Source organism: Ovis aries, chromosome 2, assembly GCF_016772045.2.
Source record: "Ovis aries strain OAR_USU_Benz2616 breed Rambouillet chromosome 2, ARS-UI_Ramb_v3.0, whole genome shotgun sequence".
In the NCBI taxonomy this organism is placed as follows: Eukaryota; Metazoa; Chordata; class Mammalia; order Artiodactyla; family Bovidae; genus Ovis; species Ovis aries.
In genome coordinates this window covers 37,702,759-37,720,299 of record NC_056055.1, presented here as the reverse complement: position 1 = coordinate 37,720,299, position 17,541 = coordinate 37,702,759, and the positions used below count along the sequence as shown (strand labels likewise).

Sequence of the window (17,541 nt, the reverse complement as noted above, 5' to 3'; positions counted from 1 at the left end):
TTGAGATAATCTATCTCAAGATAGATTTTGACCCATAGTTTCCCTTCTGTTGTCCCTGGGCTGCCCTCAGCACCCTTTGAGGACAGCAGACGGTCCCAGAGAGGGGGTGGAAGAATGGGATAGGGGATAGAGGCTGCTCTAAGGAAGAGCCCAGGGTCCCAGGGTCAGGGCTGATGGGGCAAGCCCTCTTGCCGACCCAGAAGCTCAGCCCAAAGCCTCACTTGACCACTGATCAGTCAGGCGGCCGAGCCAGCTCCCTTCCCCCACCCCTCAGTTTCAGTTTCCTCATCAGTCACCTGCAGGTTTCAGGTGGAGTCCCCCGACACACACACACTCACACACACACACTCAGGCGGAGTCCCCCGACACACATACACACACACACACACACACTGAGGGCTTCTGTAAGAATCAGACAAGATTATGGATGTTTCAGGCCTTGAAAACTGTAATACAGTCAATGTAGAAGGAAAGGTTCGATTCCAGAAACTCCCTCCTTAATCAGAGTCAGGTTTCCTCCTGTATGCATATCACGTCCATCCATGTATGTTCTGGGCTCCATGTATGTGTGTACCCGTGGAGATCTGTGTGTGCATGTGGGCGACCCTGGGAGTCTGCATGTATATCTCTGTGTGTCCCCATCTGGGCTTGGCTGTGGACCTGGGTTTGGTGTTTAGAAAAGTCAGGGATAGGAGGTGGGGATCTGTAGAGGAGTCTGGAGATGAAGTGACCTGGTCCAACATGATGAGAGTGGGGTTTGGGATTTAGAAGGAAGAGTAAGCAAGAAGCTGAAGGCAGGCAGAAAAGGGGACACAGGAACATGACCCTGGGTGGGGCTCAGGACAACTGCTGTCTGAGAGGTCTGCGGTGTGAAAGGGGTGGGGGGCGGGACAGGAGGTGGAAGGCTCTGCATCCGGTGTTCCAGAAAGGTGATGGGTGTGTGAGCCCCAGTATACTTTCCTCTCATCCCAGCCCAGTCTGAGTGCTAATTACAGGGCAGCCACCAGTGGCCATATGGGCGGAGTCACAGGAGAAGGAGCCAGAGGAGGGGACAAGCTGTGGCAGGCGATTCTGCAGTCAGACTTCAGGAAGGACTTCCTGAGGGTCTCCAGACCTTGGGGCAGTGTGAGCTGGGCTCCAAGGAGACCCCATTTGTTGGGAGACAGGGGTGTGGGTGTGGTAGCGGGAGACTGGAGAAAGGCCAGGATGCTGTATTTGGTCCTCAGGTGAAAAACAGGGGCTGCATCTCAGTGCCTCTCAATGATCCCTTGGTCAGTGTCCAATCTTGGCCTTGTCAGTCTCTAGGAGACCCCAGCTCTGTCCTGTGCAGGTCTCTAGCTTGAGAGAACAGAGGAGAGTCCCAGCCAGGGGAACAGAGATGTAGGCTTGAACTGAGGTAGACCAGAGTGTACGTGCTCCTATGCGCTACACCTATCCTTGACCCTGCTTCCCTGGGTCTAATAACAGCTTCATTCTGCTGCCTTGGGCAGAATGGAAGGGGCAAGGCTGGCAGGCAGCCCAGGACAGGGGATGGGGCTTGGCTTTTCACTCCTTTCCACCTTACTGGAGACATCCAGAGCTCTGGCCTTTCTACTCTTATTCCTCATCACCTGACTCTTGGGCCCCAGGAAAGCCCAGCTCAGAAGCAAGGCCTGGTGCCAGGATACCTAGATTGTAGCTCCCTGTGTGGCACTGGTCAAGTTCCTACACCTCTCTGGGCTTCTTGCAAACCAGAAAAATGATCCTCTCCATCCCTCTTCCAAAAACTGAAGTGGGAGAGGGAAGTGAATCTCCCTCTAGGTTTGGAACACCCTGGTCCCCCTTAGATCCCTGGGGCAGCTCAAGATGCCGCCTTCTGTCTGCAACAGAGGGATGGGCAGGCTGGCCTTCCCTGAGCAAGATGGGGGTGACTCATGTGCCCCAGGCTTCCCCTCCCCTTTATCGCTCACCTAGATTTTAATTTGTGACTCACAAAGCAAGGACCGGAAGTTGAGGAACCCCCTCAACATGAGGTACATATTTATTGCAGGTGGAAGTGGAGGGGCTCAAGACCAGCCCAATCTGACTTACTAGGTCAGGGACTGAGCAGCCTCAGGATTTCGCTGAAATGTAACCTGCTGCAAGGACCCCTAGGCTTTGGGATCTGTCTCTTTTCCTCGAAAGTTAGGAGCTGGGCAGAGAAAAACAGGGTCTTCAGCTAAAAGGGTTTTGATTTAAAGGAGGTTGTCAGCACCACCTGAAGGGATGACTCTTTGAGAATTCACTAAATGTGACAACAGAGAGAGGCTTAGGAGGTCTGACAGAACCAGGGAAACTGAAGCCCCCAAAAGGGGAAGGCTTTATTTAAAGCCACTTAACATTTACAGGGGGCTTCCCCAGTGTCTCAGCAGTAAAGAATCTGTCTACAATGCAGAAGCCACAAGAGACTTGGGTTTGATCCCTGGGTTGGGAAGATCCCCTGAAGGAGGGCATGACAACCCACTCCAGTATTCTTGCCTGGAGGATCCCATGGACAGAGGAGCCTGGTGAGCTACAGTCCATAGGGTCACACAGACTTGGAGATGACTGAAGCAATTTAGCGCACACACACACATTTGCAGGAAAGGATCCAGAGTTCCTGCCTCCTCTTTAAAAATAGAGCAGATTTTGCCTGTAACACCATGTTGGAGCCAGAGGCAAAAACCTGGTCACACAGACTAGTGTATAGAGATGCGCACAAGCCCCACTCCACCACCCCAACCAACACATAGAGAGCATCACACCATACGTGAGACACAGCCTCCCACCCCATCCACGTCTACCTGCAAGGCCAGAGGCCCACAGGGGCAGACATACCCATGGGCTGCACCATAACACACATTCCCCCCACCCAACCCTGCAACCTCGCTATCAGAGTTCCTCCTAGACGCTTCTCCTTCTCTTTCCCTGACATTCCAGTTCCAGCTTCTTGTGTCCCCCCTCCCCCAAGGTCACATTAGTACACACCAGCCTCCTTACCTACTTCCGGGAGAGAAAATCCCAAGGAAACAGGTTGGAGCAGGCCTTGAAATTGGAGCCCAGGGCTCGAGCTCCCTCACCCCCTACACCAAGCTGGAGCAGGGAGTGCAGAAAGCATGGTGTACGTACCTCCTTGGCTTTCTGAGTGACCTACCCTCTTCTCTTGTCACACTGGGCACTTGAGAAAACCATCATTGAGGCTTTTTTCTGTTTTAGTTCCCTAACTGGGAATCAAACCCGTGTTCCCTGCAGAGGAAGGGTGAATCCTAACCACTGGACCGCCAGGGGAAGTCCCTATTGTGCCCAATTTAAGGATGGGGAGGCTGAGCCCAGCAATGGTGACTTGCCTAGGACCACGTGGCAAGGTAGCAAGGCCAAGCTCATTCCCCTGATGGGGGACTGGTGTCTACACTTCCTGGAGCCATGGGCTTGCTTGGGAGCAGATTCCACCCCCTCCCCACACTAGGTTTGTGAAAGAAGCTACAGGCCTGAAGCCGCCCCTGGAATGATGCAGGATGGTTTAAAACAGCCGGCATCCCATGCCCCTCACCAGAGCCCATGGAGAAACTATGGAGAAAGCACGTGAGGGACCAAAGGAAAGGGAAGCTGAGATGCCAGGGACAACCACAGACTGCGGGACTCTGTGAGGGCTGGGACTGCATCTCTGGCATCTCCCTGAAAATCCAGCCTGGTGCACTGAAGTCTGGAGTTCATGAATGGCACAGGGAGGGAGATGGACATAAACCTCGGTTCACACAGTCCATCAGTGTATTCCCTATGCTAGTTTCAACCCCAGACCAAGCTGTCTCACGACAGTGACAGGCAGAGATCAACACAGATTCACAGACTGACAGAACTGGGACAAAATTGGAAATCAGAGTTCCCGTATGTGGTTAAGCATCTTGAGGATAAAGCCAGCTAGCCAAGCATCAAAGTCCCTCTACAAACAGGCCCCCGCCTGTTGCTGAACCTGTTTCCTCACTCAGAATATGAGGATAATGAGGAAAAGCAGTACTTCGTAGGGCTGGTATGATTGTATAATCAATTTCCTTATGTAAGATATGGAAAATAACAAAGCACACCCAGCCCTTATTAGGTAGACACTCAATAAACATTGACTTTTTTTTTTCTTGGCCGCACTGCTTAACTCATGAGATTTTAGTTCCCTGCCTGACCAGGGATTGAACCTGGGCCCTTGGCTGTGAGACCTGTGGAGTCCTAAGCACTGGACAAATCAGGGAAGTCCCAACATCAACTTTTTATTACTTCTCAGGCCTTTCACCATCAAAACCTTACCCATTCTAGGCAGAGATCACAAATCAGGATTCTCTTTTCCTTGAAGTCTTCTGGAGGCCTGCCCTGCCCTCCATCTGCCTGAGCCAGGGGTCGCTTCTGCCAACACCTGCATCCTGCTTGGGCAGAGCACTGTACTAGCCGTCATGAAATCTGTTCAAATATGTTTCCTGCCCCCAAAGAGCTGACCTGCAGGAGACAAGGTCAAAACCATGTGGAAAAGGCAGAAAAGCCGAAGCCATAGGGAACTTAAAATGATTTAATTTTAAATCAGAATTTAAGACAAGAGAAGAGTTTATGCCACTGTTTGTGACTGTGAAGAGAAGTCAATGGACAGTAATTGCTTTGATGTTTCAGAGGAAGAGCACCTTAGGCTGAGGGCGAGGGAAGGGTTTAAGGAGGAGTCACTGAGCTGAATCTGGAAAAACAGCCAGGATTAGGGAGAAGCTGCTGGGAGGGGGGGTGTGGACCAGGCTGAAAGGAAGCAGCACCCCCTCCCTCAGGGCACTGGAGCTCCTGGAGAGCAGGTCTTGGTCCCGCTCACCTCTGCACCCCCAAGGTGGGAGCATGGAGCCTCCAACACCAGAGGCCAGGGCAGCGTTCAGTGCTTTTTGCCTCTCTCCTGGATGGGGGACTACCAGTCCTTCTCGCCACTTCGCCCACCCAGCCCTTTCCTGTTTTCCGTGCTTTTCCATGTCCCCATCCTGGGAAGCAGCGGAACCAATACAAGAGGGCACTGTGGCCCTTCAGTGTGGTCTCTTCATCCAGTGAAGCCCCCTCTCCTCTGCTCAGTGCTGCCGCCCTATGACCCTTAGGCAGTGCCACACCTTCTCTGGGCCCCATTTAAAAGCCCTGACGCTGCAGTGAAGAGCATCCTGAGGTCAAGGCCCACATCCTGGCAGAGGGGTGGGGACAGAGCCTCAGCCCTGGGCACACAGTCTCTCCTCTGGACTTCTAGGAGCAACCTGAGAAGGAACAAAAGGCCCAGGCCAGGCTGACAAGTAGCTGGATTTCCTGGGTTCATTCGGTGACCCCTCTGAGCTGACCCCAGTCCTCTTCTAGTCAGGTCCAGGGGGCTGCACGGGCCACCACGGCCCCTGTCCCAGTGCTGGGGCATCAGACAGGAAATCAGGACGGGGATTTGTTGGGGACAAGTCAGCGTGCTCGGGCCAGCAAGCCCTCCTTGGAGGGTCTATCCACAGTGAGGGTGGTCACGCCACTGACATCTGCTCCAGAGGTCTGTCCATCTAGCTTGCTCCTAGGCTGGAGGTCACACGGTCCACCTCTCACTTCGGGCCTCCACAGCCTGGACCAGGCCTTCGCCCAGGATGGCAAAGTCCTCCAGAATGGCTTCGACATTGGGTACCATCACTGGCTCCCCGCCTTGAGACACCACCATGCGTCCCTTTGTGTTGGAGGCCTGGGGGAGCCAGAGACATATGGATTGAAGTGTCATGAAAGGCATATATGCAGACACCAAGACACATACGCTTCACACCTGACACAGGGTCACCTGTGGAGCCACACACAGGCACACACGCCCACACAGAACACACATGCACACTCACGAACAGACAACTGTCACCAGCCAGCTCACCTTGAAGGGCTGGGGCTGGAAGCTGGTGGGCTTCCAGAGGACACCGATCACCTCTCCGCCATGCTGGTCATAGAAGAAAAGAGCCAGGTGTCCGAAGGCCTCCTAGGAAAGGGCAGGACAGGAAAAAGACTACAAGTGGGAACCTGAGAGCCAATGCCACAGCCCCAGCTCACCTGGAAGCCTCCTCCCCAGGGCCAGCCAGCCCTCAAGGACCTACCCTGAGCTGTGCCAGGTAGAGCTGAGGTGGATCATAGCCCAGCACGGGCATAAGAGAGGAGGGCCCTGGCTCACTGAGCAGGCCCCGGCAGAATGAGGCAGCCGGTGAGTCCACGGCCTGGCGGTGCCGGGGGATGTGGCGGGGAGCCAGGCGGATCAGCACGTCGTACATGTCCAATGGTGGTCGGAACACGGTCTGAAGAAGGGCAGGGAGGGCTCAGCAGTGCCCACTGGGGAGCTGGAAACTGGACCACAAACCCCTCCACAGGCCCACTTTGCTTCCTTCCTTCCCTTCTGTCTGACCCCCCATTAGGGGCCCAAATGCTCATTTCAAGGTGGGAACACCAGGGCCTAGCTGGTGGCAGCTTGGGTTCCACAGAAGGATTGTGGGGTGGGCTGCAAGAGCGAAGCTGGGGCCACAGTCCTCCTCCAGCCCACAGCCAGGCATCGTGGGAAGCTATGGTGCCTTCTCTGAATTCAGTCTCACCGAACAAGGGCCCGAGAACTCTAGGCTTCCATGGCTCAAAGGCAGAGCCCCATGAGCCCCCAGAGTCAGTCTGGGTCAGGGGCTTACCCTGATGTCTCCAGGCCCCCGGGGATCCATAAGCTGCTTCTCTAGGACAGGCAAGGCCTCGGCTGCCAGGACCACCAGCTGGTGGAGGATCTGGGGAGGCACACACAGGTCACGCAGGTCAGACCTGACTACGGGCCTCTCTTAGCTCAGGCTGGGCCTGCTTTTTCCTTGAGGAAGAAAACTACACATTTGGGAGCAGGAATGCAATGAAACCTGGGGCGAGGGTCCATCTTGTGTCCACACAGAGCTTTTGCGATCTTGGGGGGTAACGATGACCATGACGGGGAGCTTTGCCCGGGCTGCCAGGAAGACGCTGCGGATCTCCACCTGCTCTTCCGCTGTGAATTAGAAGGGGTCCTGGGTCAGCTGACCCCTCTCCCCAGACACCCCCTACTGCTCCAAGTCCTCTCACTGTGCCCACCACAGGGAGTCTCCAACATCCCCCACATGGCCTAAGTGATGAAAGGGACACCGCATCTGGCTCAACTGGGCAGGGTGGTAAACTCCCAGCCTGGGCCCAGAAGCAGAATTTTCCACTGCCTGGCATCCTGGTCTAGTTTCCGGGCCTGCACAAGCTGAGGCCTGCCCCTGGCCCCCTCCTCCCCTGGGCTCCCACACACCTGGGGAATTAGAAAGCGGACACCCTCCTCTCTGCTGGGACCAGGAGCTCCTCACGTTACAAACAGAAGTCATCACTCGCACTCTGAGGCCTGGGCGCAACCCCCACCTGCACAGTTCCCTGCTCCCCCACCTTAAGACTTCCGACCTGGGCTGCAGGGTCCTTCTTCTCTCCTCTTCCCTCCACAGTCCCCTAGGTAGCCTGCTCACTGCCCCCAGTGCATTCTGTTTCTGATCATCACGTGGGCAAACCACATCTCCACAGTCTCAGAGCTCCCTGAAGGCTGGATCTGGTCCTCTTCCTCCTTAACATTTCCCCACCCCTAGGCAGCCAGAATCAGGAGTAGACATCCTGGGTGGGGTAAGCAGAGAGAAAACCTAACAGACTGACAGGGAAAACCCTTGTCTGCCTGCCTCTGCAACCCACAAAAGATAGTTCTTCTGGTAGTCTGTCTTTCATCATACCACTTACCAGTGAGCTCATTGTTGAGGTTGACAATTAGGGGGTTGTTCTTCCAATCGAAGGTTGATATCAGGAAAAGGAACCGAAGGAAGCCCACCTGGGGGGAGCTGAGAGGAAGGAGTGAGCAAAGTGTCAGGGGCCCAGCCACATGTGCCCAGCCCCCCACAGTCTGGGGAGCCTAGAGCCCTTAGTCTGGATTGCGGGGGATGCGGGTGTCTTAGAACCCCTTCTACCCCTAGTTTCGGCCACCTGTCCCATGTGGACTGAAGCAGGAAGGATGACAGCTGACCCCAGGGGAACTTCCTGGCCAGGGGAAAGGTGGAGGGCATCACCTGGGAGGGGTGAAGGGCTCAGGGTGCAGGAAAAGGGCAGCAGCCACCAGGTCCAGGCTCTCATCGGTAAGCTCCCCACCCAGGAGCTGGGCACGCACCCACCGCTTGGCCAGCCGAGCCACACCCGAAAAGGCTGGGTGCTGCTGCTGGAGCCTGTGGGAAGAAGACGGTAGAGGCGGTGGGGTGCAGGCACTTGGGCCCAAGGATAGACTTTCAGCCGATTGCAACTGTTCACTTAACTTTCACCCAACACTGGCCTCTGTGTTAATGTGCTATATGATCATACATGTATGATCTCATGTCTTCCTAATACCCCAAGAGGTTGTTCCTAGCATGATTACCATTTTACAGATGAGAAAAATCAGGTGTGTGTGTGTGGGAGGATGTGGGCTCAAGGGCCAAAGCCAGTTAAGCGACAGGGCCAGAATCCTAGCACTTCTAACACTTGCCTGACTCCAGCCCAGCACTCATATCCCTAACTGGCCTAACTCTCCAGACAGATGGCCAGGTGAGAAGGATGGGACTGGAAGAGTGTCTATGAGAGCCTGTGCAGGTGGCCCTACCCATGTAAGGCGCTGGTGAGCAGGGGCAACTGCCTCGTATCCCTCTCGAGGCGGAGGGAGGCGGGGGTGTCCCTCAGTGAGATCATCCCCTCGGGGCTCCGCGTCTCTTTCAGGATCTGCGGCTCCCGCTGGTAGGCCACACGGATCCGGAACACAAACCCATCCTGTTGGAAGAGGGGAGGGGATGGGAGATGGGGCACCCTGAGAGCCCTGTCCCTTTCTCCCCCTGTATCCCCGCCCAGTGCCCACCTAACCTTGAGGACGTCGGTGTGCGTGGCTGTGGCGCGGCATGGCAGCCCATGCTGCTGAGTCAGCAGCTCTGCCAGGCGCAGCTGGAAGGCAGCACGGACCCTGCGAATGGCCTCAGCATCCTGGGGCCACTGCCCACTGCCCTCCAGGTGACACACCACTGTGGAGAAGAGGGAGAGGCCTGAGTCTACTGCCTGGGGTATAGAGCGGTCCCTTTCAGCCCCTTGCAAGAGCTCCCTCACCAGTCATGGGCTCCACGTAGGCTGGGCAGGGCTTGTCAGGCCGGGGCAACAGTGAGGCCCGCTCTCGCAGCTGCTCATAGAAGGAGTGGGCTGGACGGACTGGGGTTGGTGGGAACACCTGTGGGAGAAGGGAGGCTGAGGAAGAGGACGGGGAGCTGGAAGGGAGAGAACTGGATGGGTGAAGCAGAGGGGGGTGTCACCCAGTGGAAAGGGCTCCCTGCTCCTGACCTCAGTATAGCGCAGCACAGGGTGAGCTCCCTGCACGGCAGACACGGTCAGCGGCAGACCATCCAGGCCCCACAGCAGGCGGCTGAGGTCATCGTAGCAACGCACTGCAGCTGCCAGGGCCTCCTCACCGGTGCTGGAGGTCTGAGGGGAGAAAACACAATCAGGAGGGCAGGACCTTACAGGAGGGCCGGACCAACTGGGATACAGCCTTGGCTCAGGCTGCTGCTGCAGAGCCAGAGGGCCCCCTGCTGGACACTCAGGGAAGTGCAACCTAGCTAAGGAGGTGGGGACTCTCCAGCCCTATTCGCGCCCTCCCCAAATCCAGCCACACAGGCTACTCGCCCAACCGTCCCTAGCCTTGACCCCAGCCCTGAACCAGGGCCCTCACCTCTTTCAGGCCTTGGATCAGTGCATCCAGGAGGCCCCCCGTATAGTGAACACAGGTATCTGGAATGTCAGCGTGGCTAGAAAAGGGGCACAGAGAGTATGGGCACTGGGGGCCAGGGAGAGAGCTGCTGGATGTGAGCAGCTCACCCCAAAAGCTTGGGCCAGAGCCTCCTAAAAGGCTCCACAGCCCATGCCCACCTCCTGGCAATCAGATGCTAACACTCACAGTGCCAAGAGATGAGTGACCACTTGGTGGGGAATGAGACGCTTCTGGGCCATAGAGGCAGCCTCCCAGACCACAGCTTCCCGGATGGCTCCATCCTGGAAACGCCGAAGCTCGGAGCGAGAGCCCCAGAACTGGCGGAAGTCGGCGGCCTAGGGAGAAGACATGGTGGGAGAGATCAACAAAGAAGGGGTTCTGTCAGAAACCTGACAGGCCTCGAGTCAGGTGGCAAGAGGATAGTCCTCCCTACTCCTGCCAGTACACACGCCGAGCTTCCCAAGACAGGGCAAAATCACCCCTGAGACCCCCAGCTGCTCACCTCAGGCTGGTCAGCCTCAGGACCCAGCTCAAGAACACTGGTCAGCCCCTCAGGCCGGAGGAGCAACCCCAGGGTCAGGACGCCCGGATCTCTGTGCTTCGGTGGCTCCTGGCTGATGTCCCACTGCAGGGTGTAGAGAGGCCGAGCTCAGTCCAAGTGCCCCCCAGCTGGGTCAGGAAACCCCCTTTCTAGTTACATAAGATGGGGCGTCTTGTGTATCCCCTGGGTCCCAGGGTCCTCCTCTCTCAGTCCCACAAACTCCCCAACCCACCCCACCTCACCTCTGAGACTGGAGGCCGAGAGTGGGCCAGCAGCTGTAGCCGGGACCCCAGGCCCTGCTCCAGGAGGGTGGTGAGTGGGCCCAAAGCCGCTGAGACATAGTCCCCACCAAGATCCTGTAGCTCTGGCCACAACTTCAGCCGGTGACACGCTGCCTGCAGGCGACTCAGCGGACGGATGCTGGGAGGTGTTGGGGCACGGAGGGACAAAGAGGGGGCATCAAGTACTGCTGGCCCCAGGTATCACCCCCGCCATCACTAGGGAGATCGACCAGAGCACCAGTCTGAAGATCTCAGACCCCTCACTAGCCCTGAGGCAACAGGACTCACTGACGTATCACCCTGAAACTCACTGCAGGATGTGGTCAAAAGCCTGGATCATGGGTTTGGGAGTCATCAAGAGCAGCTGGAATCCATCGTCAGCTTTGCTGTCCAGCAGTGCCATAGACAACCGAGCCTCATGCTGCACCTGGGGTCATGGAGCAAGCAAGGAACCTGCCATGTGAGACCACCAGCACTGCTCTCTCCCCTTACTGAACCCAGGGCCCAGACGCAGAGACATGCTCTAGAGAGGAGTTGCTGGTGTCCTGGTGCTGGCAGAAGGGACAGGGGCTGGGCTGGGACACTGGGGGAACTCAGGACAGTGGGAGACAACTGGTACCTGGTGGTAAGTGGAGGCAGTGATATCAGCACAGAGGTTGAGACGGCCCGAGGAGTCCAGGAAGACAACAGGGAAGGCCTGGTGGAAGTCAGCCAGGGCTGGCTGGGAGAGGGAGAGAGAAGCCAGTCAGGGCTGGGCCTTAACTTTCAGGGCTCTGGGCCCAGACCTGTGTGTGTGTGCTAAGTCGCTTCAGTCATGCCCGACTCTTTGTGATCCTGTGGACTAGCCCACCAGGCTCCTCTGTCCATGGGATTCTCCAGGCAAGAATACTGGAGTGGGTTGCCATGGCCTCCTCCAGAGGATCTTCTCGACCCAGGGATCAAACCCTTATCTCTTATGTTTCCTGCATTGGCAGGTGGGTTCTTACCACTAGCACCACCTTGGAAGACCAGACTCAGCACCGCCCTACTCACCAGGGAGGGATCTGAGCTGAAGCATAAACTGATCCCGTTGACAGTCAGATCTGAACTGGCTGAAATGAACCAGAGAAGGTGGTTGTGTCAAAAGGAATCCCCCTTTCTAAGGACCCAGTCCCCGTGACACCCACCCTCCAGGCAGGTGACTGCAACTGTCTACCTCTGAGGTTCGCTTTACTCCTCTGTCTGAGGACAATAAAACAAATGATCCCTGATGGGGATGATTAGGACCCTTGGCCTTTCCGAGTCCAGCTGCCTCACCCAGAAACTGCAGGGTGCTTCTCAACACCTGGTAGCCACTCATGGTGGTGTGGATCTTGCGTGTAGACACGAGGAAGGCCACCACCATGGAGACAAGGAACCCGCTGAATCCTCCCAGGCCCTGAGAGAGAAACGGATGGAGAAACCGAAGCTCAGAGCCAGCCCACCACTCAGCAAGGCCCAGGGTAACTAGGCCACTTCCAGCTCACCTTGTCCAGTTCCCGCTGCCGCAGCCAGACCTTCAGAAGTGCCACCCCATCCTTCAGTCCTGAGGCTGAGCCCAGCACAGCTGACAGCAGCTGCACATGGGATTCAAGGGCTGTGTCCTGCAGGAGCCATGTGTTGTAGTGGGGGGTTGGGGGTTCTGGGCTACCTGTGGGAGGAAAGGGGAAGCCGTGAGAGGAGAGGGCCACACAATACCCTTTCCTCCAACCCAGCCTTGACATCACTGTCTACTCACCATCCCCTGAAGGACTCTGCCCTCGGTACCAGGCAGAGCGCACATTGCTCTTGGACGGCAGCAGGCGGCACGGGCGGAAAAAGTCAGGTGGAGGGCAGGGATGCAGATGAACAGTGACCAAACGCTCATCCTTCCCTGGGGGGACACAGGTGATGCTAAGACCCTGCAGCCATCCTGGAGTCAGAGAAGCCCCTGCACTATCCCCCCACATAAGGGCCCCATGCCTGCCCACCTCAGAATTTGAGGTCCCAATACTTTCCCCCTGAGACTTGAGGCCCAGGTCTTCTCTCACCATGGACTTAAGACCCCTGTGCCTCCCCTACCAGATCTGCCCATCACCCCATACTGTGCCTTCCACCCAGTGTGTCCTCCCACCGTGAGGCCGCAGCAGCAGCGAGGGTTTCAGGTGGCAGCCATTAGGGTAGGAAAAGCGAACACTGCCGAAAAGTGGGTCCTTGGCCAGGTGGTGAGCCAAGTGGGCCAGGTAGAGGGCACGCTTGCGGAAGTAGCGCTGGTTCAGCCCATCCTTGTCCTGTAGGATCTCCTGGAGGCGGTCAGGAGAAGAGAGAGAGACGGCCAAGTTGCCTAACTGTTTGTTGATGGAGGACTTGGGGGCCAAGATGAAGCCAAAGTGAGAGCAAAGCTTGGCAACCCCATCTGCTGGCGAGGATGCCAAAGTCAAGGCCAGCAACACCACATCTTGGATGAGGAAGGCAAAGTGGTGCTCCTTCAAGACAACTGCAGTGGTCTGTTCTTTGGATTCAAAATTCAGATTTCAATCCTCTGGCAAGTGTGAGGTGGGAAAAAGAAAGGGATCCAGGATTTGTAGGTGGTGAAATGGCAGACCTTTCCAACCCAAACTCTGGATCTTACCCTGGGTATGGTCAGTGCCACATCCACATTGATGTCCGGCCGGATGCAGGTGCCCAGAAGGTAACTTCCCACAATAGTGACCTGGGCTGGGGGCAGGAAATGGAAACGGCCCTTCACAGTATAGGGTACTTGGTGGATAGGGACTTGAACCCCATCTGGGAGCCATGCCTGGTTGGTCAGCTGCAGGGACAGAGACAGTGACACATATTTGATGACCTTCCTAACATGTCCCCTTAATGTCTAGTAGACATCTCAAAGTCAACATGTGAAAACGTCTGAAACCAAGCTCCTGATTTTCCTTTAAGTATGTCTTCCCTATTAAGGCAACTCCATACTAGCTGCTCAAGCTAAAAACGTTTAAATCACCTTGACTCATCTCTGTTAAGAACCCCCATTTTGGGACTTCCCTGATGGTCCAGTGGCTAAGATTCTGCACTCTCAGTGCAGGGGTGTGGGTTCAATCCCTGGTCAGGGAACTAGATATCACATGCTGCAACTAAGAGTGAGCATGCCACAGCTAAGACCCAGTGCAGCCAAATAAATGAATACAGGTTAAGAGGAAAAAAACACCCACTTCACTTTCAAAAGGTATCCAGACACTGATCACTTCTCTACTCTATCCTAGTCTGAGTCATTTTTCAGTGGATCACTGCACAACAGGTTCCTAACTAGTCTCCCTGATTTCATCTTTGTTCCCTTCCATTCTACTTTTAATAGTCTGGGTGAACTTCTTAAAACTGAAGTTAGATCACAAAATCACTTTACAAAACAACAACAAAACAAAACAAAAATGCTGTAGTTATCCCCATCTCACCCAAAGTGTTAATCCCTCAGTTGTATTCAACTCTTTGCAACCCGTGGACTGTAGCCCTGCCAGGCCCCTTTGTCCATGGAATCCTCCAGGCAAGAATACTGGAGTGGGTTGCCATTCCCTTCTCCAGGCGATCTTCCTGACCCAGGGATAAAACTCAGGTCTCCTGAATTGCAGGCAGATTTTTTTACCATTTGAGCCATCAGGGAAGCCCCAAAGGAACAGCTCAAAGTCCTTGTTCTGGTGCACAAGGCCCTGCATGATATACCCACTTCCTCCATTACCTTTCTAAACTGACCTCCTTCTATCTTCCCTTCAGTCATTCCAAAGAAGTACCAGACCTATTCTTGCCTTTGAGCCTCTGTGTTGGCTGTTTCCCCTTCCTGGAATAGTCTTCTTCCCTTAAATATCTACATGGCTGACTCACTTTCTTTACACAAATGTCATTTTAGTAAGGCCTACCTCAACTACCCTATTTAAAGTTGCCAACCACTCTCATCCTCTGATATGATCCCCTTAATGTGTCCTTCTTCCTTTTTCCATAGTGCTTACCACCACTTTCGGACACTGCCATACAGTTTCCTTGTCATGTTCATTATTGTCCATATTCCAACACTAGAACACAGGCTGCTTTGTTCACTGATGTATCCTAAGAACCCTTGGAAGAGGGCATGGCAACCCACTCCAGTATTCTTGCCTGGAGAATTCCCACGGACAGAGGAGCTTGGTAGGCTACAGTCCATGGGGTCACAAAGAATCGGACACGACTGAGCGACTAAGCACAACACATCCGAAGAACACAACTACTGCAAGGCACATAAGTGTTTGCTGAATGAACAAATAAGTGACTGCTCTCCCAGCTGAGCCTCCTAGCAGTGAGAACGAGCTCCCTAGCACCCCATCCCCTTCAGAGAATAGCAAGGTCCCTGAGGACCTTTTCTGGGCTTTCCAGTTCCCTCCAATACTTGACTTACATCTGTCTCAGGGGTTGAGGGCACCCTCATGATCCGCTGGTTGACCTCCCGTAGGAAAGCATCAATCCGCTCTTTCTTCTTCTCTGACAGCCTCACTTCCTTTAGTAACTCCTCTACCTGTAAGATGGTGCAGGAGAGAGTAGTATTTCAGCCTCAGGGTCTCAGCTCATCCCTCTAACCCAAGCCCCAACCACCCAACAGTACCTGTAAACGAAGCAAGCTGGAATGGAACAGACTCTCAGTCTCCCGAAGGCGACTGAGCTCCTCATTGGTAGGTTCCTTGTACAGTTCTGCCCGGCTGAGCTTCACGGGCTGCAGGAGGCCCTCCCCTGGAGACCCAGCTATCTTACGTTTCTTTAAGGATTCTTTCTTCCCCTCTTTGCCTGTGCCTTCCAGAGCTGACTCCATCACCTATGGCCAATGAGAGGGAGAAGCCAGGGTGACATTACAGACATCCAGCATCCACTGCCTGACGTGCCACCAGGACCAGATGCAGGTAAAGGCTTCACCTGCTCCTGGTCTCTCTTGAACAGGAATCAGATTGTGTAAAACAGAATAATTTTTAGTTAAAAGAACTTACTGAGCTCTACACTGAAAACTCCTTGAGTTGAGGGTTCCCATCTATCTAACAGCACAAGCACGTAACTCTGCTTGGAGTCATAGGGGTAGTAGCTGAATGGGCCCTGGAAGCAATGCCTGAGCTCCTTGTACTTCCAAGTAACAAGACTTTCTCTTCTGCTGAGTTAGTTCTGGAACGTCGCAAATACCAACTCCACTCTTGTTCTATCCAAATCCTGCCAGGTTACACACATGCACCCCCTGCCCCAGCAAGCCCTTACTATAGGCTATATCAGTATACATTAAGTGCTCAGTGATGAAGCCTACTGGCTCTGAAGAATATACTCAATAAATCATTCAATCCTTATAATAATCCTAACAGAAAACAAACACCTGAACGAAGCTCCGTTGAGCTTGTGGTTCCAGTTGGTATGATTAAACTGTGAGCAGGCTTCAAACCCTGGTCTGCGGGATCCCAAACCTTCTACCCTGCAGCCCTGGGCTCCGCCCCCCTCCATGGTTCCACAGCCGGAAGAGCCTTACTGTAGCGCAGCAGGACTGCCACCACGTGGGGAGCACAAAACTAGACACAGGAAGGGAGAAAATCCTGCCCAAGGTCCAGAAAGACTTAGGGGAAAAACCCAAGCCGCGGAAGGGAATGGGGCGGGACTCTTCAATTTCAAGGTGTAGAGCTAACGAACAGAGACGGTCCATAGGCTTTACTACTTTGCAAGTAAAGCCAAGTTCTACCTCCCTCTACCGAGCCCTGCCTCGGTATCCTAAGCTGGAAGCATCGGGGGAAATGAGGTTCTTCCCTAAGGGGCCACTCTCGTGTCCCTCGCTAGCAAACTGTTAGGTTATGCTGTCTCCGGCACGCTGCGCATCCCTTCCTCCCAGGCCGCTCGCCCACCTCCGGCTCCCCAGCAGTTCCGCGATGCTCCGCTCTCGCAGGTGCGGGGCCCATCCCTCATGTATTGCTCTCGCACTTTGGGTGTAAAGTCCACTTGCTCTGAAGAGATTCTACCCACGTTGGCAGAAATGCCCAAACCGCGGCAGAAATGCGGGTACCGGTGTTAGCAAGCCTCATGGCAAAGAACCCCGCCCAGTTCCAGAGCCATTGGGTGAGTGCCCGACGACTCGCTCGTCATTGGTTTCTGTCACTCTCCAGGACCGCCCATCACGGGGGAGGGGCCAAACAGAGTTCTCCGATTTACGGCCTCTTTGCGACAGCAGACCGGAAGCTTGCCGGCAACTTGGCAGTTGTTTCCGTTTCCTCACTTCCTCTTCTTGGAACACCGAGGGAAAGGGAGGGGCTAGCTTGGGCGTTTTGGGGAGGGTTTGTTTACGTAAGTGATTCCTCTTCTTGCTTTATCAATTAACCAATCTTGTCAGTTCTACTTGCAAAATATGTCTTGAGTTTATTCATTTTGTGTGTGTGTGTGTGTGTGTGAAGTCACTTCAGTCTTGTCCCATTCTTTGCGACCGTAGTGACTGTAGCCTGCCAGACTCCTTTGTCACTGGGGTCCTCTGGGCAAGAATACTGGAGTGGGTTGCCATGCCCACCTGCAGGGGATCTTCCTGTCTCAGGGATCAAACCAGCCTCTCTTAGGTCTCCTGCCCGATGGCAGCCTGGTTCTTAACCACTAGCATCACCTGGGAAGCCCCAGGACTATCTCTTCAGTTCAGTTCAGTTCAGTCGCTCAGTCGTGTCCGACTCTGCGACCATGGATTGGAACACGCCAGGCTTCCCTGTCCTTTATGTAGTCATAATTCGATTATAAAATTCAAGAAATGTAACTTTCATTCAATACTATCATCAGTTCAGTCGCTCAGTCGTGTCCGACTCTGCGACCCCATGAATTGCAGCACGCCGGGCCTCCCTGTCCATCACCAACTCCCGGAGTTCACTCAAACTCATGTCCATCCAGTCGGTGATGCCATCCAGCCA

The 17,541-nt window shown here is 54.7% G+C and overlaps 1 protein-coding gene across 2 annotated transcripts; it reads right to left on the bottom strand.

Annotated features, from left to right (window-relative positions):
• Nucleotides 1-4,531: 4,531 nt before the first annotated feature.
• NOL6 (nucleolar protein 6) lies at nt 4,532-16,693 on the bottom strand. 2 transcript variants are annotated; one of them, XM_004004141.5, is made up of 26 exons: nt 16,504-16,693; nt 15,240-15,446; nt 15,036-15,152; nt 13,251-13,430; nt 12,753-12,921; nt 12,378-12,512; nt 12,127-12,290; nt 11,918-12,038; nt 11,654-11,712; nt 11,241-11,342; nt 10,933-11,048; nt 10,583-10,760; nt 10,302-10,424; nt 9,986-10,134; nt 9,761-9,836; nt 9,373-9,513; nt 9,145-9,262; nt 8,908-9,062; nt 8,654-8,817; nt 8,091-8,243; nt 7,768-7,865; nt 6,891-7,015; nt 6,678-6,767; nt 6,105-6,299; nt 5,888-5,989; nt 4,532-5,710 (listed from the first exon to the last, which is right to left on the bottom strand). In XM_004004141.5, the coding sequence occupies exons 1-26, from the start codon at nt 16,555-16,557 to the stop codon at nt 5,561-5,563; spliced, it is 3,441 nt and encodes a 1,146-aa protein (XP_004004190.3). In that variant the 5' UTR covers nt 16,558-16,693; the 3' UTR covers nt 4,532-5,560. The 2 variants fall into 2 exon arrangements, with proteins under 2 accessions (XP_004004190.3, XP_060265130.1); XM_060409147.1 differs by lacking the exons at nt 4,532-5,710; nt 5,888-5,989; nt 6,105-6,299; nt 6,678-6,767; nt 6,891-7,015 and adding an exon at nt 7,039-7,647.
• Between the last annotated feature and the right edge of the window lie 848 nt (nt 16,694-17,541).